The following is a 25,387-nucleotide window of genomic DNA, read 5'->3' as shown; positions in this document are numbered from 1 at the left end:
CCAACAAAAAAACAACCACTCCAATTCAATAAGGGGCAAAGGGGACTTCCCTGGAAGTCGAGTGGTTAAGACTCTGCACTTCCACTGCAGCAGCCATGGGTTCAATCCCTGGTTGGGGAACTAAGATCCCGCATGCTGCGTAGCACTGCCAAAAAATAAAATTTGATTAAAAAAGGGGGGCCAAGAAACTTGAACAGACATTTCTCCCAAGAAGATATATAAATGGCCAATAAGCATAAGAAAAGATGATCAATGTCTCTATTACTTGGGAAACGCAAATGAAAACTACAATAAGGGGATTTCCCTGGTGGTGCAGTGGTTAGGAATCCACGTGTCAATGCAGGGAACACGGGTTTGAGCCCTGGTCCGGGAAGATCCCAGATGCCGTGGAGCAACTAAGCCCGTGCACCACAACTACTGAGCCTATGCTCTAGAGCCCAGGCTCTAGAATCCCTGGTCAGGGAACTAAGAATTCGCAAGCTGTGTGGTGCAGCCAAAAAAAAAAAAAAAAAAAGTGTTATCAAGTGTTACAGTCTCTAAATACCATTTCTGAACAAAAGGAACCAGGACTCCTGGGAGTAATGGCTAATTTCAGACCTACAGCAGGGAATATACAGATGACGCTGCTTCATCTTGCACCAGAAAGCAAGTATAATACCAAAGACTACTGAAGTCATGACAAAACGACTAAAGAGCTAATTGAGTAGGCTTTTACTGACCAAAGATGTTCAACAGACTGACACACAATGCAATAAATAATACATAAATCTATTTTTAATGACTGAACAGGATAGCTCTCTCATCCCCCCACCCCGAAAAAACAACCTTCAGCGGTCATTTGTGGAGGCTGTGTAGGCATCAACTCATTCTTAAAAATGATAAATACAAGAATAAAGTATCTTGTCTTTTCTGTATTAACAATATTTCAAGGTAATAAGGAAACCAGGGAGTTAATTGACAAGGAAAACTTTTTCTCTATAAAATAATCACAGCTAACAGATACCGGAAAAATAAAAGAATTAGGAAACCATCATTTTATAACCCCTAATGAAATAGTGAATAAAGAACTGATCAATGAACAATAAAACAATAAAACTATTAGGTCAAGGACTTCCCTGGTGGGCCAATGGTTAAGAATCGCCTTTCAGGGACTTCCCTGGTGCAGCAGTGGTTAAGAATCCACCTGCCAATGCAGAGGACACGGGTTCAATCCCTTGTCCGGGAAGATCCCACATGCTGCAGAACTATGGCCCGTGTGCCATAACTACTGAGCCTGCGCTCTAGAGCCCATGAGCCACAACTACTGAGCCCATGCACCACAACTACTGAAGCCTGCATGCCTAGAGCCTGTGTTCTGCAACAAGAAGCCACTGTAATGAGAAACCCGCACACCACAACAAAGAGTAGCCCCTGCTCGCCACAACTAGAGAAAGCCCGCGCGCAGCAACGAAGACCCAGTGCAGCCAAAAATAAATAAATAAATAAGTTTATTTTTTAAAAAAGAGAGAAAATTTTAAAGTGTTTCTTTAAAAATTAAAAAAAAAATCCACCTTCCAATGCAGGGGACAGGGGTTTGATCCCTGCTCGGGGAACTAAGAACCTACATGCCGTGAGGCAACTAAGCCCTCAAGCCACAACTACTGAGCCCACACACCCTGGAGCCATGCACCACAACTAGAGAGAAGCCTGCACACCACAACAAAGAGCCTGCATACTGCAAAAGATCCCTTATTCCACAATGAAGATCCTGTGTACCGCAACTAAGACCCAAGGCAGCCAAAAATAAAATTTAAAAAACAAAAAACAAAAACCATTAGATCAAAACTGAAGGGGAATTTCTTAATATATGGATTAGGCTGACATCACCTGAACTAGGATGAATATCACTAAAAGTGATGTGTTTCCACTAGGGGTGTCATAGGAAGAACACAGCACCACCTAAGAACTCTAAGGAAAAAAAAAAATTTTGAACCTGAATCCAATCATACTTCTAACAGCTTACAGGGAACATAAAGGATAGAGAAACATGTTCAATGACACCAGGATATAACCAGCAAAACCCGGAATGTAGGAAATGCTGCAGAACAAATCAGTGTCTTCTAAAAATAAATGGCACTTTTTTTAAATGGGGGAGATTTACTGATGAAAAGAGGCTTAAGAGACACAGCAACCCCAAAGACCCTGTTTTAGCAACACACGAATCTCATTTAAACTCCTAACTTTTTGAAATAAACAGTTTCAACAGTTGAACAGAGTATTATAGGTGATATTAAGGAATTACTGCTGATTTTATTAAGTGTGATAATGTTTAGGATTATGATTTGTAAAAAAAAAAATTCATCTCTTAGAGATACATACTTTATGTATTCATATGTGAAAAAAAATATATCCAGGATTTCCTTTAAAATTTTATAGGCAAAGAAATGTGGGAGGAATCGATGAAACAAGAGGCAGAAAATAGATGACTCTTAAAAAAGATAAATAATGAATACATGAGCATTAGTTGAACGATCCATTTATATTTATATTTGAAAATTTTCATAACAAAGGTGAAAAAAAAGTAGTAATTAAGCAGAAACCTCTTAAACACAGTTGTATTCCTCACACTAAACAAGCAGCTTTTTTCCAAATAAAACTTCTTATAACAACCCTAAAAATAATTATTTGGGGGCCTTTCTGTATTCTTTCCTTCCAACAAATGGCAACGAAATGAATAAAGCAAATCTTCTTTTGTTAATAGACACAGGACCCTTTTTTCCTTTTCATTATGGTCATTATGGTCAAATACTCTTCCAATTAAAATGAAATTATTTTCCATATATAAAAATTACAGTAAAAAAAGTACTTACTTCTCTAATACATATATTAAGGCATCAAACATGAAGAAAAACTGAAGGTCAGTAAACACACGTATTTTCTATAACTATCTTTAGAGACACATTTCAACTTTGACATAAATTCATGAAAACTCATATGAAGATCATATAAAAAAAGCAAAGAAGTTACTATGATATATCGGAATCTGAGAACTTCCAAAAACATCAATTTCAGGAGAAAAAAATGGGTTGAATGAAAGAATAATTGGAGCAAACATTTCCTTCTAAAATAATTCAAGTGTCACATAGAATGGAATGTAAGAAAAGAAAAGAGTAATGTTCACTCCCAGTTCCTGGCAATGATGACTTCTAAGGCTTCCATGACATTACCCTTGGTTCTTACTCTTTCCCCTTTGCTTTTAGAAATCACCACCTAGTGTATTTCATGTGCACTGACCTACTGAAAACTACTAAGACTTAGAGTGTCTTTATTTCCATTTTACCCATAAGGAAACACAAACCATATTACTGGTAAAGACCAGAGCCAAATTCTACTGCCAGTGGTTCCTACTCTGCAATCTTCCACTTTCTCCCTCAATTCTATTTCAAAAGGTCTAGGACAGATAGAAACTGAATGGGGACTTCCCTGGTGGTGCAGTGGTTAAGAATCCGCCTGCCAACACAGGGCACATGGGTTCGATCCCTGGTCTGGGAAGATCCCACATGCCTCAGAGGAACTAAGCCCGTGCACCACAACTACTGAGCCTGTGCTCTAGAGCCCATGAGCCACAACTACTGAGCCCGCATGCCACAACTACTGAAGCCCAAGCACCTAGAGCCCATGCTCCGCAACAAGAAAAGCCACCGCAATGAGAAGGGCGCACACGACAACAAAGAAGAGCCCCCACTCACCGCAACTACAGAGAGCCCGCACGCGGCAACAAAGACCCAGTGCAGTCAAAATAAATAAATAAATAAAGTTGTTATTTAAAAAAAGAAAAAAGATATACTGTGTTCTTCGGTAGGAAGAATCAATATTGTTAAAATGACCATACTACCTACCCAAGGCAATCTACAGATTCACTGCAATCCCTATCAAACTACCAATGGTATTTTTCACAGAACTACAACAAATAATTTTAAAGTTCATATGGAAACACAAACGACCCCAAACAGCCAAAACAACCTTGAGAAGGAAAAACGGAGCTGAAAGAATCACGCTCCCTGACTTCAGACTATACTACAAAGCTACAGTAATCAAACAGATTTTTAAAAAAAGACACACAGATCAATGGAACAGGAGAGAGAGCCCAGAAATATACACATGTACTTACGGTCAATTAATCTAAAACAAAGGAAATAAGAATGTACAGTGGAAATAGACTGTCTCTTCAGTAAGTGGCACTGGGAAAACTGGACAGCTACGTGTAAAACAATGAAATTAGAACATTCTCTAACACCATACACAAATATAAACTCAAAATGGATTGAAGACCTAAATGTAAGACCAGATACTAAACTCCTAGAGGAAAGCATAAGCAGAACACTCTTTGATATAAATTGCAGCAATATTTTTTTTGGAACCATCTCCTACAGTAATGGAAACAAAAACTAAAATAAATAAATGGAACCTAATTAAACTTAAAAGCTTTTGCAGAGCAAAGGAAACCATAAACAAAATGAAAAAAAAAAAAACCTATGGAATGGGTGAAAATATTTGCAAATGATGCGACGGACAAGGGATTATTTTCCAAAAGATACAAACAGCTCAGACTGCTCAATACCAAAAAAAATAAACAAACAAACAAACAAAACAATTGAAAAATGGGCAGGGACTTCCCAGGTGGTCCAGTGGTTAAGAACCCACCTTCCAATGCAGGGGACACGGATTCAATCCCTGCTCAGGGAATTAAGATCCCACATGCCGTGGGGCAACTAAGCCTACATGCCACAACTACTGAGCCTGCACGCTCTGGAGCCCGTGTGCTCTGGAGCCCACTCACCACAACTAGAGAGAAGCCCGCACGCCACAACGAAAGATCCCGCATGCTGCAACTAAGATCCAATGCAGCCAAATAAATAAAAAACAACAACAAAAAATGGGCAAAAAACCTAAATAGACATTTCTTCAAAGAAGACATACAGATGGCCAACAGGCACATGAAAAGATGCTCCACATCGCTAAGAAAAATGCAAATCTAAACTACAATATCACCTCACACCAGTCAGAACAGCCATCATCAATAAGCATACAAATGATAATTGCTAGAGAGAGTGTGAAGAAAAGGGAACCCTGCTACACTGCTCATGGGAATATAAACTGGTGTAGCCACTATGGAGACCAGTCTAGAGAGTCCTTAAAAAACTAAAAATAGTGTTGCCATATGATCCAGCAATCCCACTCTTAGGCATATATCCAGAAAAGATGAAAACCCTAACTCAAAAAGATTTATGCACCACAATGTTCACAGTGGCACTATATACAACAGCAAAGACATGGAAACAACCTAAATGTCCATCGACAGATGAATGCATAAAGAAGATGTGTGTGTGTGTGTGTGTGTGTGTATATATATATATATATATATATATATATATACACACACACATACATATATACACAAAGGAATATTACTCAGCCATGAAAAAGAATGAAATAATGCTATTTGCAGCAACAGGGATGGACCTGGAATTTATTATACTAAGTGAAGCAAGTTGGAAAAGAAAACAAATATATCACTTATAGGTGGAATCTAAAAAAATGATACAAATGAACTTATTTACAAAACAGAAACAGACTCACAGACATAGAAAACAAGCTTACAGTTACCAAAAGGCAAAAGGGAGAAGGGATAAATTAGGAATTTCGGAATAACAGATACACACTGCTCTATATAAAATAAACAACAAGGACTTAATGTATGGCACAGGGGAACTACATTCAATATCTTATAATAACCTACAATGGAAAAGAATCTGAAAAAAATAGATAAATATATGTATAACTGGATCCCTTTGCTGTACACCTGAAACTAACACAACACTGTAAATCAACTATACTTCAATAAAAAGTTACTTGTTTTGGAAAAAAATAGGAAAAAGAAAGAAAAAAGAAATACACCATGATATGTTTTCTCCTGGGTCCTTTGATGTGATCTATGTGCTGATTCCCACAAAATTAAATTTGTGTCTGTGCATATATTCATCAATCTCAATTTCTGCTCTTTGAAAAACACTTTAAAAAAAATGAAATTGAGCCATAGACTAGGAAAAAATATTTGCAAAACACATATCTAATAAAAGATTTGTAGCCAAAATACATAAATAACTCTCAAAATGCAATGTAAGGAAACATTATATGACCCAGCAGTTCCACACCTAATTATTTACCTAATGGAAATGAAAACGTATGTGTATACAAAAACCTATAAGCAAGAAATTGAGTTGTTTTCTGTTAAAAAGAAAATGTTATTGTTCCTTATATCTCAGTGTCTCCTACTGAAGATTCGCATCTGAAATTACTTTTAGAATCACTGCTAGAAAATACTGTTTTTTTTAAGCGGATCCAGTAATGTTTGCTCCATTTAACAATGGCACACACTTATGTATATTCTCTGATCAATCACAACATTAGAATTATCTGTATTTTCCTACTGCAGTCCTTTTTTTTTTTTAAGTCTGTTTCTACTTTTTTTAAATTAATTCTTATTGGAGTATAGTTGCTTTACAATGTTGTGTTAGTTTCTACTGTACAGCAAAATGAATCAGCTATACATATACACAGATCCCCTCGTTTTTGGATTTCCTCCCCAGGTAGGTCACCACAGTGCATTACACAGAGTTCCCTGTGCTATACAGTATGTTCTCATTAGTTGTCTATTTTATACATAGTATCAGTAGTGTATATGTGTCAATCCCAACCTCCCAATTCCTCCCACCTCCCCTGTCCCTATTTCTTTTCATCTTTTTTTCATGTATCTTTTTATGAACTGCCCCAAATTCATTGTGGAAAGGGTTAAGTTTGAACAAATATAAAGAAATTATACCCAGGGGTAATTATACCCTGGCAGTCCAGTGGTTAAGACTCCGGGCTTCCACTGTAGAGGGCACAGGTTCAACGCCTGGTTGGGGAACTAAGATTCCACATGCTGCACACAGTGCGGCCAAAAAAACAAAAAAATTATACCCAACATAATAAACTTATGAAGAGGTTTTTTTCCCATTTGTATACTTTGCTTTAAAATTTTTTGAAACAGCTAATTGTTAAAGGTATATTCTTACTGTATTAAGTACATTCTTTCTATAATATAGTATTTTTAAAAAACCTATAGGCAAATATTATGACTTTATTCATAATCACCAAAAACTATAAACAATACAACTGTCTTTCAACTGGCAAGTGGATAAACAAATTGTGCTACATCCATAAAATAGAATGTTAGTCACCAATAAAAAGCAACTGCTGATGCATGCAACAATATGGATGAATCTCAAATACATTATGCTAAGTGAAAGAAGCAAAACTCATACGGCTGCATACTGTATTATGTCATTTATACAACTTTCTGAAAACACAAAATTACAGAAAAGAAAACAGATCGGGGCTAGAGGTAGGGGACAGGCTGTCTGTAAAGGGACATGAAGGAATTTGGGGGTTGATGGAACTGTTCTACATCTTGACTATGTTGGTAGCTACTGAAATATATGTATTTGTCAAAACTTACTGAATTGTACAATAAGAAGGGTAAATTTTACTCTACATAAATTTTACCTCAATAAACCTTAAATATATTTTTTCCATGCCTTGAATCAGTAATTTCACTTCCACAGTTACAGACAAAAATTACACATAATGCTGTTTGCTTTAGCCTTTTTCAGTAACAACTTCAATGAGATATAATTCACATGCCATATAATTCACCCATTTAAAGTGCACAATTCAATCAGTGTTAGCATCTTCAGAGTTATACAACCATGACCACAATCAATTTTAGAATATTTTAATTACCCCAGAAAGAAATCTCAAACCCTTTGTCTATCACTCCCTTGTCCCAGCATTTCCCCTAGGTTAGCCTCATTTTTAATAGGAAATAATTTTAAACAACCTAAGAACTGGAGAATAGTCCTATATTATGGTTTATCTGTAGGAAAGAATATTACAATGCCATTAAAGTTATGTTAACAAGTATATTTTTAATAACAGAAGCAGTGCTTAGAACAAAAATTTAGGTTAAAAAAATTCAGGAAACAAAATTATATAAGTAGTAGTTATGCTTGAATAAAATATTATGATTTTTAAAAAGGCACAAAGGTTAAGAAAAATGGCCTGTCAATCAATATGGCTGTATTATCAGAATTTATATAAGAGAATGGAATGAGAAGTAGTTGGAACAATTTGGAACAATTTGGTCTTTAGGATATATGGTAAAAATATCTAGAGAACTGGTACTCAACCAGGGGCAATTTTGCCCCTCAGGAGACATCTCGCCGTGCCTGGAGATATTTTTAGTTCTCACAAATGGGTAATCAGGGCTACTGGCATGTAGTTGATAGAGTGCAGGTACGCTGCTAAACATCCACAATGCACAGAACAATTCGCCCTGCCCCAAACAAACAATTACCTGGTCCAAAACGTCAATGGTATTGAGGTTGAGAAACTCTAACCTACACTTAATAATGAAGTTGTTATATACTACTCATGAGCAATTTAAATCAGTAATCTAATGTAAAGAAATAATAGTTTCCTCCTTCATCCTCATTACTATGTATATTCTTTTCCAGTTTTCCCACCTCAGTTTATGGTGCCACCAACTATCTAGTTTAACAAGGTGAAAACCTAGGGGTCAGCAGTCTTCTTTATTTTCCTACATTCATCCATCAACAAGTCCTACTGACTCCATCTCCAAAATGTATCACAACCAATTCTCACCATCTCCACCTACCCCAAACAATGGTTACCTTCACACAAGGATTACACCCAAAGAGCCTCCTAACTGACCCTGTTGCCCATCTTGCTCCCTGAAGTTCATCCTGCACACAGGAGCTAAAGGAATCTTTTTAAGAGCTCATATTTGAATACCACAAACTGGCTTCTCAGAGAAATATCTAACATTATTTCTTCCCACCCCAATCACTCACTATCATATTATCCTGTGCTCTCTTATGTTCTTCACTACCTGAAATTATTTTATCAATTTCTTGTTTATTTTCTATCTTGCCCCCCCCCCATTAGCACAAACCTTGACTTTTTCTTTTGTTCGTTATTATTTCTCTAGCACCTAAAACCATGTGTGAAATGTATCTTAAATATTTGTTGAATGAACCAATCTCTCTTACACTAATGTTGATCTATTTGCTCCACTGGAGCCAAAGACTAACATGACACTACATCTCCGAAGAAAGGAGACTGAATCTCCTGAAGTGCACTGCTATTCTTAATGTTAATCAGCCAAAAAACAAGAAATTATAGGTCAGTATGTTAGCTCCTTAGAAGGAGGGGGGAATGAGTTCTTCCCCCCAGATCTCAAACTGCTTCCAAGTTCCAAAGAAAAGATATCCTCTGCTCACTAGACAAGCTGAAGGCTTAGTAGGTAAATGTTGCCCATTTCTCCTAGATCAGCCATACATAAGAACTAGTTGTATTTGTTTTCTAATTCCCTCCTACTATGCTAAACTTTTAATAGCCTTGTGTAAAAATCATAGCCTGATCTCAGCTGTGTTGGGTGGAATTAAGCAAAGATTCTGTCTCCATATTTGGGCTGCAGAGCCCAAGGAGAACCCCTACCAAAGCTAACATGATAGTAGCAGAGATAACCAAAAAGAAACTCTCTCATGAAGGAAAAGTAAATTTCTAGGATGAGAGTAAGAACTGTGAGGCAACCTGCCACTTGCCACAAGGAGAGAATCCAAAGAGTACCTATCTTGGAGAATTAGAATAGTAGTGAGGGAGCCAATGTGTTACCTTATAGATGAACAGATTTTCATTTCTGAAGATAAATCAGTCTCCAAAGTATAAAATGAATGGCGTAGAGGAAACAGTAGAGAACAGAAAGGGAAAACAAGTCGTAAAGGCAAGGAAAGTAAAGAGACAAAGCACGTAAAACAAGTACCAGAACTAGGGTGGTGGCAGCAGAAATAAAGTTTTAAAAATCACGGGACTTGGGACTTCCAAGACTTTCAACAAGATTGAAAACTTAGTATTTCTGGATCATTCACCTTATAAAAAAATGAGAGTTGGGACTTCCCTGGTGGCACAGTGGTTTAGAATCCACCTGCCAATGCAGGGGACACGGGTTTGATGCCTGGTCCGGGAAGATTCCACATGCCACGGAGCAACTAAGCCCGTGGGCCACAACTACTGAGCCTGTGCTCTAGAGCCTGCGAGCCACAACTACTGAAGCCCGCATGCCTAGAGCCCGTGCTCCGCAACAAGAGAAGCCACCACAATGAGATGCCCGTGCACCACAACAAAGAGTAGCCCCGCTCGCCGCAACTAGAGAAAGCTCGCACGCAGCAATGAAAATGCGACACAGCCATAAATAAATAAACAAAATCAAAAACAAAACCTGGATTAATAAGAGAAAGGGAAGAAGCAAGATAACTCAGAGTTTCTAACTTGGGTGAGATAACACAGGAAGAAAAACAGGTTAAGAAGGAACAGAGCACTATTTGGGAGAGTAAGTACTTGTCAAGGATATAGAGAGTTCTTCCATTTTAGGCATACTGACTTAGCAATATTTGTAAGACATCAAAATACAAGTCAAAGCTCACATTTGGAAACACTGATTTTGAGTTTTAGAGACAACAGCGAAGCAAAGAAGAAAGGAAATCACATAATGTATTTAATGGGTAGTGGTTAAAATCACTGTAGAAGGGATTACCCAAAAAAAATACAGGCTGAGGGAACAAGACCTACTGGGCAAACAAAGAGTTAAAATGACTGAAAAGAAGCAATTCAAGAGAAGAACCATGCGAATACCTTCTTCTAAATAAGGGAGAAGTTTCAAGGAAGGAGTGGGCAATAGGGTCAGATGTCTAACAAAGATCAAAAAGGAGAGGCTTCCCTGGTGGCACAGTGGTTAAGAATCCGCCTGCCAATGCAGGGGACAAGGGTTCAAGCCCTAGTCCGGGAAGATCCCACATGCCGCGGAGCAACTAAGCCCGCGTGCCACAACTACTGAGCCCACCCCCCACAACTACTGAAGCTCATCTGCCTAGAGCCCATGCTCCAGAAAAAGAGAAGCCACTGCGATGAGAAGCCCATGCACCGCAAGGAAGAGTAGCCCCCGCTCGCCACAACTAGAGAAAGCCCACACGCAGCAATGAAGACCCAACGCAACCAAAAATAAGATAAAAAAATAAATTAATTTTAAAAAAAAAGGGAAAGTTCAAAAAAAGCATCAATTAGATTTGGTGATTATTGGATCATTTCAGTGATCTTAAAAAGAATTTCCAGGGGGTGGGATGAACTGGGAGATTGGGATTGACATATATACACTACCGATACTATGTATAAAATGGATAACTAATGAGAATCTACTGTATAACACAGGGAACTCTACTAAATGCTTTGTGGTGACCTAAATGGGAAGGAAATCCAAAAAAGAGGGGCTATATGTATACATATAGCTGATTCACTCTGCTGTACAGTAGAAACTAACACAACATTGTAAAGCAACTGTATACTCCAATAAAAATTAAAAAAAAAAAAAAAAAGAGAATTTCAGTGGTGAAACAGAAGGAAAAGCAGATGTGGCTGAGGAGTGAACGGGAAATATACAGCTGATACCATCTCAAAACAACTCCAAAGTCAAAAGGCTTGCCTGAGTTCAAACTGTAGTCTATAACTACCATTTCCCACTGAAAGGAAGTTCTTGGAGTTAATTCCAAATCTGAAATGGTAATGTACAGGATGAGCCTAGAAACATCTTTTTGGCCAAAAAGGGAAGACTCTTTCAAGGACTACTGGAGTTAAGTCAAAAGGATACAGGTGTCTAAGTATTTTATTCTTTTTGATGCTAATAATGAAATCATTTTCTTGATCTCCTTTCAGGATTGTTCATTACTAGTGTGTAGAAATACAACTGATTTTTTTGTGTTGCTTTTTTTACCCTGAACTTTTTTGAATTTCTCACAGGGTTTGATTTTGGTGGGGGGTAGATTTTTAGAGGTTTCCACATACATGATCATGTCCTCTAAATACAGTTTTACTTCTTTCTTTCCAATTTGGATGTCTTTTATTTCTTTCTTGCCTAACTGCTCAGGCTAAAACTTCATATACATTGAGTAGAAATGCCAAAATAGGGCTTGTCTTATTCCTATTCTGAGGAGAAAAATTTTCAGTCTTTCATCATCAAATATGATGTTAGCTACAATTTTTCATATATGGCCTTTATCATGTTGAGAAAGTTCCCTTCTATTCCTAGTTTCTTGAGTGCTTTTATAAAAGGTGTTGGTTTATTTTTCAAATGCTTTTTTTCCTATATCAACAAATATAATCATGTGTTTCTTTCCTTCATTCTATCAATGTGGTGTATTACACTCACTGATACTTCGAAAAATTTAACCAAGGAGGTGTAAAACTTACACACTGAGCACACCTTTGTACAAAACATTGCTGAAAGAAATTAAAGAAGACCTAAATAAATTGGAAGACATCCCATTTATTGGGACATTTAATAGTGTTGGGATGAAAAATACTACCCAAGAGATTGACAGATTCAATGCAATCCCTATCAAAATTCAAATGGCACTTTTCGCAGAGACAGAAAAAAATCCTAAATTTCATATGGAATTTTAAAAGACCCCAAGTAGCCAAAACAATCTTGAAAAAAAGAACAAAAAACAAAGTTGGAGGACTTACACTTTCCAATTTCAAACTTCCTACAAAGCTACAGTAATCAAAACAGTGTAAACAAGGGACTTCCCTGGCAGTCCAGTGGTTAAGACTCCGTGCTCTCGAAACTTGCCTGGTGGTGCAGTGGTTAAGAATCCGCCTGCCAATGCAGGGGATATGGGGTCAATCCCTGGTCTGGGAGGATCCCACATGCTGTGGAGCAACTAAGCCCATGCACCACAACTACTGAGCCTGCACTCTAGAGCCCGCAAGCCACAGCTACTAAACCCCATGCACCTAGAGTCCATGCTCCGCAACAAGAGAAGCCACCACAATGAGTAGCACGTGGACCGCAACAAAGAACAGCCCCCGCTCGTCGCAACTAGAGAAAGCCCGCGCAGCAACCAAGACCCAACGCAGCCAAAAATAAATAAATAAATAAATAAATTTTATTTAAAAAGACTGTGCTCTCACTGCCAAGGGCCCAGCTTCAATCCCTGGTCGGAGAACTAAAATCCCCAAGCCGCTAGGGCAAAACAAACAAAAACCCACAATGAGGGATAAATTAGGAATTTGGGATTAACAGATACATACTACCATATATAAAACAGATGAACAACAAGGACCTGCTGTAGAGCACAGGGAAGTATATTCAATATCTTGTAATAGGGCTTCCCTGGTGGCGCAGTGGTTGAGAATCTGCCTGCCAATGCAGGGGACATGGGTTCGAGCCCTGGTCTGGGAAGATCCCACATGCCGCGGAGCAACTGGGCCCGTGAGCCACAACTACTGAGCCTGCGCATCTGGAGCTTGTGCTCCGCAACAAGAGAGGCCGCGATAGTGAGAGGCCCGCGCACCGCGATGAAGAGTGGCCCCCGCTTGCCGCAACTAGAGAAAACCCTTGCACAGAAACGAAGACCCAACACAGCCAAAAATAAATGAATAAATAAATAAATAATAAAAATAAAGGAATTCCTTTAAAAAAAAAAAAAGAGTCTTTAAAAAAAAAAAATCTTGTAATAACCTATAATGGAAAAGAATCTGAAAAAGAATATATACATGTATAACTGAATCACTCTACTGTACACCTGAACATTGTAAATCAACTATACTTGAAAAAAAAATCAAAACCACAATGAATGTAACATACAACATGATAAATATAATTAATACTGCTGTATGTTACACATGAAAGTTGTTAAGAGAATAAGGCCTAAGAGTTCTCATCACAAGAAAAAAATTTTTTTTCTATTTCTTTAAGTTTGTATCTATACGAGATGATGGATGCTCACTAAATTTATTGTGATGATCATTTCATGATGTATGTAAGTCAGATCATTATGCTGTACACCTTAAACTTATACAATCCTGTACGTCAATTATACCTCAATAAAACAGGAGAAAAAAACCCGCAATGAGATGCCACTTCACACCCACTAGGATAGCTATTACCAAAAGAAAAGAACAAGCATTAGAGAGGATGTAGAGAAATCAGAACCCCCATGCATTGCTAGTGAGAATGGAAATGGGTGCAGCCTCTGTGGAAAACAGTCTGGTGATTCCTCAAAAAGATAGACATAGAATTTCTATATGACCCAGCAAATCCATTTCTTGGTACATAACCAAAACAACTGAAAGCAGGAACTCAGATACTTGTACGGCAATGGTTACAGCAACGTAAAGGTAGCAACAACCCAAGCGTCAAACAACAGAGGAACAGATTAACAAAACGTGTTACATACATACAATGGACTATATTAGGCCATTAAAAAAATGAAGTTCTGATACATGCTTCAACATGGATAAATCTTGAAAACATTATGCTAAGTGAACTAAGACACCAAAGGTCAAATATTTATGATTTCACTTATATGAAATACCTAGAATAGGTAAATTCTGATTAGAATAGGCAGAAAACACACCAAGGGCTGGAGGGAAAGGCAATGGAGAGCTATGCCTTAATGTACATACAAAGTTTCTGTTTGGGATGAAACAGTGGTGATAGTTGCACAACATTGTTAATGTACTTAATGCCACTGAATTATAAACTTTAAATGATTAAAATGATAAATTTTATGTTATGTATATTTTAAGACATTACAAAATTTTAAGTCAATTGTTTAAATATAAAATAATAACAATTTTTAAAAAGGATTCAGGTACTAACCTTAAAGACCCTGCTGTAGGCTGAATTGTGGCCCCCAAAAGATATGTCCACCCAGAATCTAAGAATATGATCTTTTTGAAATAAACTTCTTTGCAGATGTAATTAATATAAAGATCTTGAGATGAAATCACCCTGGATTAGGGTGGGCCCTAAATCCAATGAAGATCATCCTTAGACAGAAAAGAAACAGAGACAGGAAGCCATGTGAAGGTGGTGGAGGCAGAGACTGGAGTAATGCTGCCACAAAAATCAAAGAACACCTGGGTCCACCAGAGGTTGGAAGAGACAAAGGATTCTTTCCGAGTCTTCAGAGACAGCATGGTCCTGCTGATGCCTTGATTTTGGACTTCTGGCCTCCAGAACCATGCAAAATAAATTTCTGCTGTTTTAAGCCACTAAGTTTCTGGTGAGGTATGCCAAATCTAGGAAAATAATACAGATTTTGGTGCACAGAGGTGGCGTGCTGCTGTAATAAATACCTAAAAATGTGGAAGTAACTTTAGAATTGGGAAATGGGTAGAAGGTGGATGAATTTTGAGAAGCATGATAGAAAAAGTCTAGATTGCCTTTAAGAGATGGTTGGTACAAATATAGACATATCTGTATTCACCAATTCTAATGAAGGTTCAGAAAGAAGTGAGGAGCAAAAAAGCGAAAGCTACTATTACTTTAGAGAATACATATACTATGAACAGAATGTTGGAAAAAAATATGTTAAGGGTGCTTCTGGTGAGATCTCAGAGGGAAATGAAGAATATGTTACTGGGAACTAGACGGTGATCCTTGTTAGAAAGGAGCAGGAAACTCAGCTGAATTGTGTTCTACTGTTACGTAGAAGGCAGAACTTGGAAGCAATGAACTTGGAGATTTCTAAGCAAAGTGTTGAGGTGAGCCTGGATACCCCTTGCTGCTTATAGGAAAAAGGGAAAGGAAAGAGGTAAACTAAAGAAGGAACCATTAAGCAAAAAGGAAACAACTCTTAATGATTTGAGCCTATCCAGATTGCAAAGGATGCTAAAATTAGGAAATCCATTATAAGAAAAGTGTGCTCTAGTGAGAGGATGAAGGGTGTAGCTGGGCAACCATTTACTGAAGATATTAAGTGTGTGACTCATGGATCCAATTAATCATCTCAACTTAAGTCAGGAATAGAGATGGGGTTATCCAGGAAAGATTTGTGAAGAACTATCTTTTCTAACTGTGTGGATACCCTTAATATATAGAGGAGAGTCACAGGTTTTTGAGCATTATTAAACCAGAAAAAACACGGCCAGACTGTTCTTAAAGGAAGAGACTAGACAAAATGGAAAAAAAAAAACTGACTTCTGGAATTCTATGGGCAGGAAAGAGCTAATAAAGTTACTCAGCTGCCAACAAGTGCTACTCTTCAAGAAAAAGAAAAATGACTCCAAAGACAGAGTCACAGGCACAAAGGCAGAGGCTAGAGAAGCAGGCCCAAAACAGGGGTCAATAGTGCCTCCATGGACCCAGAGGGCAGAAGATCAAGTCACAGAGAATTATTCTCAGATCTTGAGAATTATTCTCTTGTCCTGGTGGGTTCTGAACTTGATTAGGACTAGTGATCCCTTTATTCCTTCCATTTTCTTCCTTTTAGAAAAGCAATGTCCATGCTATGCTTGTCCCACAATTGTATTTTGGAAGTAGAAAATTTGTTTTCTGGTTTCACAGGTCCACACATAAAGAGAAATTTTACTCCAGATGGATCATACCCAGAGTCACACCTATACCTAATTTAGATGGTTGAGATACTGAGATTTGGGACTTTTTGAGATGATGATATTAGATGAGTTGGGCTTAAAAATTCATGTTGTAATGAGTTGAGACTTTTGGGGTGTTGAGATGAGGTGAATGTATTTTGCATGCAGAATGGACATGAAGTTTGGGGACAAAAGGGCGGACTGTAGTGGGTTGAATTGTGGCCCCTAAAAGACATGTCCACCCAGAACCTCAGAATGTGTGCAGAATGGGTTTTGCAGATGTAATTAAGGTAAGGATCCTGAGATGAGAGCATCCTGAATTAGGATGGACCCTAAATCCAATGAAGAGTATCCTTAGAAGACACTGAAAGACATAGAAAGAAGGCGGCAGTGTGAAGATGGAGGCAGAAACTGGAGTTATACTGCCACAAATCAAGGAACACAAATCAATCCACAAGAAGCTGGAAGAGGCAAGGAAGGATTCTTTCCTAGAGCCTTCAGAGAGAACACTGCCTTGCCAACACCTTATTTTCAGACAGGCAGCCTCCAGAACTCTGAGATAACAAATTTCTGTTGTTTTAAGCCAAGTTGGTAGTAATTTGGTATGGCAGCCTTCGGAAACTAATACAGACACCCACTGATCAAAAATATGACAAATTTAAACATCAAAAAGAATACTAACCACAATAAATTTAAATATATAAACTATATTAAAATTCATGAGTTCATAGTGGTATCCCCTCCCAAACCTCAATTTTGGGATTTGCTAAGGTGTCAATTCATTCTTCTGAAAATTGGTAAAGGGGAAAAAAGAAGCATTTATTCTGCTTCTCCTGTATAAATGATTTTACAGGGTAACCAAATAATTGATAAAGGAACTCTTTATGAAAGAATTCCAATGAATAAATATAGGAGAAATGATAGAAAATCACTCTTCTAATGAAATAATGGATCTAGGCAACAATCATCAATGGCTGATAAATCCATTAGGTGAAAAGTTAAGAACTATGTTGGATTCTCCTGACAGAACCTAAACTGATCAATTTTAGTATCACTAAGTGTGACAACCAGCAGAAACTTAAGAGACATATAAACCAAATGAAATGGTAAATCTCATTTGGATAGTGATTTAAACAAACCAATTGTAAAAAGACATTTAAAGAATCAAAGAAATCTGAACTGGATTAAGGAACTCTTAATTTTGTTAGGTATAACAGTATTGTGGTTGTATTTTTTTTTTAATTCTTATCTGTTAGAAATACATACAGAAGTACTTATAGATTAAATGATGTGATACCTGAGACTTCTTTGAAGTTATTTCATAGAAAGGAAGGAAAGAAGGGAGGGAGCAAGGAAAGAAAAGAAAAGAAAGGAAAAAAAGAAAAAGAAAGGAAGGAAGAAGTTAGATGAGAAAGGAATGGCAAAATATTGATAACTGTTCAGTTGCCTCCTGGAATGATGCAATTAAGAATTTGCAGCATCACCTAATAGAGTGACTATACGTCCTAATTAGTCCAGGACAGTCCCAGTTCATGGCTATTGTCCCACTGTAATTATTAAATAGCACACCCTTTCATTCTTAAAATTGTCTGATGGAAAATAAATTATACAATCACTCTATTTATGAATTTTTCTTTCCAAAGAAACTGAACCTAAATCTCATAAAGCTCTACCAATTCAAGTTCTCAACCTTGGCTACAGACTGAAATCACTTGGGAAATTTTTTAAAATACTGATGCCTAGAATCCACCCTATGAATTCTGATTTAATTGACCTGGGAATCAGGATATTTAAGAGCTCGCCACGTAATTCTAATGTTTCAGCCAAAATAGAGAACCACTGCTCTATATCTAACTATTTTGTGGAAAATATGAAGGGTAATTGAACACGTTAAACACCACGAGAACTCGATCAGCCAAAACCAGAATGTGGTAAATTTTCCTGGACAAATGCGCTAGTTTTTTAAACAAATAAATAGCATGAGAAAAAGTGCAGGGGCTATAGGGGACGGGGGATGGGGGGGATGGTTAAAGTTAACAGAAACTTAAGAGACATATAAACCAAATGAAATAGTAAATCTCATTTGGAGAGCGATTTAAACAAACCAATTGTAAAAAGACATTTAAAGAATCAGAGAAATCTGAACTAGATTAAGAAACTCTTAATTTTGTTAGGTATGATAGTATTGTGGTTGGTTTTTTTTTTTCTTATCTGTTAGAAATACATACAGAAGTATTTATAGATTAAATGATGTGATACCTGAGATTTCTTTGAAGTTATTTCATCAAAGAAAGAAAAGGAAAAAAAGAGAAAGGAAGGAAAAAGTTAGATGAGACAGGAATGGCAAAATGTTGATAACTGTTCAGTTGTCAAAACTGGGTATTAAGAACATGGGGTTTATTGTACCAATCTATATTTCATATCCTATATTGATATGGAATTATGAAACAAAGTTTTTTAATTTTGCCTATAAATGTGTAGTATGCATGTGAGTGTATATATATAAATTTGTAAGACATTTTGGGAAATGTAAAGAAAGATGAACACATGTGATCTTTGACCTCAAAGGTTAGTGGGTAGCCTATATGTTGGACAAAAAAGGTTTGTTCAGGTACTGTCTTTGGTCAAAGGCAGGAAGGCAGCTAACTCAAGATTCTGGGAGCCCAGAACGATAAGAATGAAATTAAAATAACATTATAAGTATTCCCTAAGCATAAGAAAGTGACTGTGGGTATATTATTGCTAAATACCAGAGGATGAACATAACCGGACTTTGAAAAGCCCATGCTCTTACTATTGGGTTGAGCCATATGAAAAGGCATTTCTGTACGTCAAATATTAGCAATTTTGTATGGTAGAGCCCAATACTATGTTAAAATGCTTTCTTTTTCTTTCTTTTGCTACAATAATTACATACTGTTAACTCATAGTAAAATAATCAGAATATTTAAGGGAAATGTCAGTCTTTTTTAAAAAGTAGTAGTAGTCAGTCTTCTTTAAAAGTTGGTCTCCTAATACAGAACTCAAAAATATCTTATAAATATCCAGAGAAGGCTTCCCTGGTGGCGCAGTGGTTGAGAATCTGCCTGCTAATGCAGGGGACACGGGTTCGAGCCCTGGTCTGGGAAGATCCCACATGCCGCGGAGCGGCTAGGCCCGTGAGCCACAACTACTGAGCCTGCGCGTCTGGAGCCTATGCTCCACAACAAGAGAGGCCACGATAGTGAGAGGCCCGCGCACCGCGATGAAGAGTGGCCCCCCCTTGCCGCAACTAAAGAGGGCCCTAGCACAGAAACGAAGACCCAACATAACAATCAATCAATCAATCAATAAATCCTAAAAAAAAAAAAAAATCATTCCATTTTCAAAGGAAGCATAAGCTTTATCTTTAAAATGAATCATAGCTTTAAAATATTTGGTGTATATTTCTTAAAAATAAACATGAGTTGCATGTGTTTTAAGGTTATCTCAAGATATATTTCATAGGTAGAAAGTTAATTTGATGCTTCCTGATAAGTAATTTACATCGATTTGATTTAAATATAATTCAATGTTTTTTGTTTTGTTTCTTCCTGGTTTTTTTCTGAGGGGGCCGCACCGCGGCATGCAGGATCTTAGTTCCCCAACCAGGGATCGAAGCCTGCGCCCTCTGTAGAGGAAGTGTGGAGTCTTAACCACTGGACCACCAGCGAAGTCCTTAATTCAATATTATTTTAACAACCAAAAATTCCAAATAATGAATTCTGAACCTATACTATTATTTACACATATTACCATATATCATATGTATTAATAACTAATGTATGTTTATTAATTACTGCATGTTATTATAAAGAATTCTAACCTATACTATTTATCAAACAGTACAATTTTTCAAGTGGTACTTGATCCTGGTTTAGCCTATTATATCATGACCTTGAGCTCTCCCTGTGCTGCAGTTTCCTCATTTATAAAATGGGACAGTAATAGTAACTACTATTTATGGAATTAATGAGGATTAAAAAACATACTACATATAAAATATTTAGAATGACTGGAAATTAAAATGTTTATAAATACCAGGTATTATCATTATTTACAGAAGCCTCTGCTAGTTACAAGATGGGCACTGTGAAAACAATTCAGGATCACTGTCAACACTAGAATGGTCTCTTCGAAATGCTCTCTATACGAAGAGCCAATGCATTCTTAAAGTAGATAACTTACACTGTGTACACGATCTGCAAATATTTTTAATGATATGTACCACCATGTTTTTAAGCAACACATTTAGCCAAAAGACAAAAGATAAGAAGTTCATTAAGGAATTAAGAGGGATAAACCTTTTGCAATTATTTTATTATAAAATATTAAAATAATGGAAATCCAAAACAAAACTTCTCCATAATTCCATCAGTAGTAAAATCAATGTTTTCATTTGTTCATGTTATTGTCTATTCCTATCTACATGCATGTTCAATTTTTACATACTTACAATAACAAAATAGATTGCATTTTCACTTAATATTATACCCCGAGTATTTTTCCATTTTGCAAAATTCTCCCCCTTAGTCTCCCTTTCCTTTCTCATCCCCACCTGCTGAAGGTAATCAATGGTAACAGCCTGACATGTGTCCTCCACAAGTTTCTCCAAGCTCATACATATACAAGTATAGACACATATGTGAGGAAGAAAGATCACTTTGTTTTTACAAAAATGGAAGCATGCTACTTATACATATGCTTTCTCTCTCTATTAAGCATGCCAAACACATATACCTCAAATTTAATATACAGAAAAGTTTAAGTATGAAAATGGACACAACTTACTAGACCAGGTAATAACACATACATTTACAAAAGTTATTATTATTTTGTATGTAACCTTTGAAAAGATAAAGGGATTTCACAAAAAAATTTGGCCACCAGATTTAGTTAGATCTCATGCTTCTAATAGTTTATTATAATAACCATGCATAAAATAACCCCTCTACTTACAAGCCTACATAATGAATTTTAAAACTTATTTCAGAAAATAAAAATTTTACAGTCTTTAAAAGAACTCATAAATAATATCTCAAAAGTATCCTGACTTTAACGTAAGAGAGTGTGAGTGTGTGTGTGTATAATACTGGCTTTCAGAGACTTCCCTGGCGGTCCAGTGGTTAAGACTTCGCCTTCCAATGCAGGGGGTGCGGGTTTGATCCCTGGTCAGGGAGCTAAGATCCCACATACCTCACAGCCAAAAAACCAAAACAACATAAAACAGAAGCAATATTGTAACTAAATTCAATAAAGACTTTAAAAATGGTCCACATCAAAAAAAAAAAAAAACCTCAGTGCCTTAAAAAAAAAAAAATACTGGCCTTCATTTGAACTTGGTTCTTTCTAAGGGAGAGATGATAGATGGATGTAGTGCTCACCCACCCACATATTCAGCTTCCCCATGTTCACAAATTGAGAGACTGGCATTCAGATATAGTCTGAATACAATCAAATCAATCTTACCTAATTAATACCTATTGGCCTAAGTGCCCACAAACATAAGACACCAGGCAGACCTACAAAGAATTTAAGGTTGTTAATTCAGTGGTTTTAAAAACACACTCTCCCATCTAACCGTAATCCAGAACAATCACAAGATCCTTAAATCTGGATTCACAGAAGAGAACTTAGGGTGTAATGGGTGATATGAAAGATAACTGAAGGTCCCAGAATTACAAACCAGATAACTTGGTACCCAAGCCATAGAGCCTCTAATGCAACAGGTAAACTTTTCTTACCAAAAATCAATTTTTGAGTTATTATTATGTGAAGGTCATAGGTGTTGGAGATGCAAAAAGCATATAATGGCCCTACCCTTATGGAGTTCACAATATAGCAGAAGAGTCAGAATATATAATTCTAAATGACCATAAATACCATATACCACAGCACAATGCCTAGCATATAGTTCATGAACTAGCACAGGTACTCAATAATTTTTTGTGACTTATGATTATAAAAGTCAAAGGCAGTAAGCATCATAAATACAATACCATGTCATCAATGAAATTTCAGATTAAATAATCTAAACTTATTATCTAGGCCTACGTAGTTTGTTTAACTACCTCAAGGCAAACTATTTTATAAGATACTGTACTTTTGTACACAGTCCCCACTAATCTGCTTGGAGTACACATATGGAATCCATGTGGAGTTTAAGCACAGGCACAGACAAAAAATGAAGGAAAAAAAGCACATGCACCATGTGTACCATTTAAGACAACTCTACTGAACATTCTAACCAAACTATCAAAACCAAAATGGATTATGGAGCCTAAAAGACACTGACTGTAACCTTCCTCCACAATAAAACTGATAAAATAATGGGGAAAACCTGTACGAGTGCTCTGTATATTACATACTGTTAAAAAATAATAAAGTTTAGACTGCTACCAGTGTGGCACCTTTTAGGTGTATTAGAAGAGAAAGAAGTACTTAATATCTAGTTGAATTTGTTACCAAAGCACATAGATGTTTTCTAAAACATTCTACCTTATACTGTGAATGACAACAGCATTAGTAGTAACTGGATTCAGAGACCTCCTTGAATAAACATTACACATCTAAAATAATTTATTCTATACATTTTAATTGGTGGACCACATGCCATACGCCTTCACTCAAGCATAATGAGGATCCAGTTTAAAACTGGCTCACAGCATGAAGAACAATTTAAAATTTCAAAACACGTGCATTCCATAACCAACATTTATACTAAGTGAACTATCTGGACATACTATCACACAGCTTAATTTGTCCTATGTATGAGGAAGATCTAATTATTGCATGAGGGAGATCTAAAATTTTATAAACCTAAGACTATCAACAATAAATTTTAATTGCTCAATACCACAGTGAAATGCATTAAAATAAGAACTGATGAATAAAGAGATAAATGTGGATAAATATGTGATAAAACAAGTATAGCAAAATGTTAATGGTAGAATCTAGATGGTGGATACTATGGACACTCCCTGTAAATTTTTTCAGCTACGTAGTTGAAAATATTTTCCTAATAAATTGTGGAAAAAATACTGCTTGACACTTCCCTCGTTATTTACCCTTTAAGCTTTTAAGGAGAGAAACATAGATTTTAAAAACTCCTATGTGGCATCCAAAACAAGCACCGTAGTTTGGACAAACATGGATTCAAATCCCAGCTCAACCTCTTAACTAGCTATCTGATCTTAACTATTTAATCCCTCTACGCCTACATTTCCTCATCTGCAAAATGGGTTTCACATAGTAAATATGAGGTTTAATTCTTCCTATAAAGCACAGTGCTAGGCACATGGTAAGCACTCAAAATGTTAGTTGTATTATCTATATGAGATTGCTAACTTTATGATAAATCGAAAGGGCATTCTCAATAAAGATTACGCAGTAATTTTTTAAGCAGTTGGCTTAACACTAACTTCATTTTGATACCGTTCACAAAAAGGAAGATTCCTGGTAGTAAACTTACTGCTTAACACGCTAAGCGGGAGGGCGGCGGGGGGTAAAAGAAAAAGTCTAAAAATACTGCTCAATCGACAGTACTGTATTATTCTCCATCTGAAAAAAAAAATCACTCAATTAAATAAGAAAAGTTTCAAGACAAACTTTAAAAGGCACTCAACAACTATGTGGAATTGGCTTCGCCTCTGCAGGTTGTTTGGGTACATCCTTGATATGACAAAACTTGTCACACTCTTCCACGTTCTTAAATGTTGGTAAAGGGGCTAGACTAGAAAATGACATTGATAGTTGCCAAAATCTTTCTCATACATCAGGGCATGCCAACGACCCCACTTCTTCTCAGGTAAGTGCACCACCTCCACCTTGGTCTTGATAACGGTTGGGGGGGAGGGGAAAGGAGGCAGGAAAATGAATTCGCGATGGTATCACCGAAGATCCCTCCACCACTCATTCCCGCCACCACCACCCCCACCTGACCTCTCTCCTGTTAAACTTCCAGACTCTGGTTCACCAAAGATGCACTTAAGTCTCTGACACCTTCCCTCCCCTGGCCCAAATAACCCACCCCCAGTGTTGGAAAAATAAAAAAACACAAACAACAGCCCCCGCCCCTCCCCCTCCCAACCAGCAGCAAATCTTTGTCCCACCTGCCGAAGGACCACTCTAAGCGCGCTCCAGACCCAAGGTTGCCTCAGTCCTGCCCGCAACCTTTTCCGAACCGGGCCTCGGCGACCCCTCCACGAGCCTACGCATGGCCCATTCCCGGCCCCGACCCCGGGACGCGGCCCCCGCCCCGCCCCCCGCCGCCCGCCGCCCGCCGCCCGAGTTCTGCCTCACCTCACCTACCCTCTTTCGGGGGCTGGACTCCACCTCTCTCTCCGCCATGTTGGGCCCCGCTCGGAACCACTGCGGCTCCCAGCGCTGTGGCGGCGGAACCTCTCGGGCCCCCGGCCCCCGCCCACACTGCAGGCACGGCCGCCTCGCGGCAGCTTCCCCGGACCTGGCCGAGACTGGCGCTTAGAGTGGGGAGGGGGTGGATGCCGCGCGCCGGGTCGGAGATCTTGAGATCCCACGGGTGCGCGCGTAGGCGGTAGGGCCTGCCCGGGAAAAGGGGGGGGGGGGGGGGGCCGGGACTCGGGGGGTTAATGGCCTCCAAGGGGCCCCGTGAGTAGGATTATTTTCTCTCAGAGAAATTCCTCCGCCTGCGGTTTCTTAAAGGGATCACCAAAACCAGCCCCTTGCGCGCGCCCTTGATGCGCAGGCGCACCCTAAGCCCCTCCTTCCTTTCCCACCAAGCCCCCGGTCCCGAGCGTGCGCGTTGAGTGGCCCAGGGTAGGCCAAATCCTGCAAGTCTTTTTGCAGCCAGCAG

The 25,387-nt window shown here is 37.9% G+C and overlaps 1 protein-coding gene across 5 annotated transcripts in view; it reads right to left on the bottom strand.

Moving 5' to 3' along the window:
- Positions 1–25,151, bottom strand: part of ZMYM4 (zinc finger MYM-type containing 4) — a 177,839-nt gene extending 152,688 nt beyond the window's left edge. For 3 of the 5 annotated variants that reach the window (XM_059918890.1, XM_059918919.1, XM_059918911.1), the window contains exon 1: positions 24,865–24,993. In XM_059918890.1, the coding sequence (XP_059774873.1) occupies positions 24,865–24,903 (39 nt within the window). In that variant the 5' untranslated portion in view covers positions 24,904–24,993. Of the gene's footprint in view, positions 1–24,864 lie in introns of all 5 variants that reach the window. The other 2 variants (XM_059918928.1, XM_059918947.1) reach the window with 2 other exon arrangements.
- Between the last annotated feature and the right edge of the window lie 236 nt (positions 25,152–25,387).

The sequence above is a fragment of the Balaenoptera ricei genome, chromosome 1, assembly GCF_028023285.1.
Source record: "Balaenoptera ricei isolate mBalRic1 chromosome 1, mBalRic1.hap2, whole genome shotgun sequence".
Taxonomy (NCBI): Eukaryota; Metazoa; Chordata; class Mammalia; order Artiodactyla; family Balaenopteridae; genus Balaenoptera; species Balaenoptera ricei.
The sequence above is the reverse complement of the archived record's forward strand: the minus strand, read 5'-3'. Positions and strand labels throughout refer to the sequence as shown.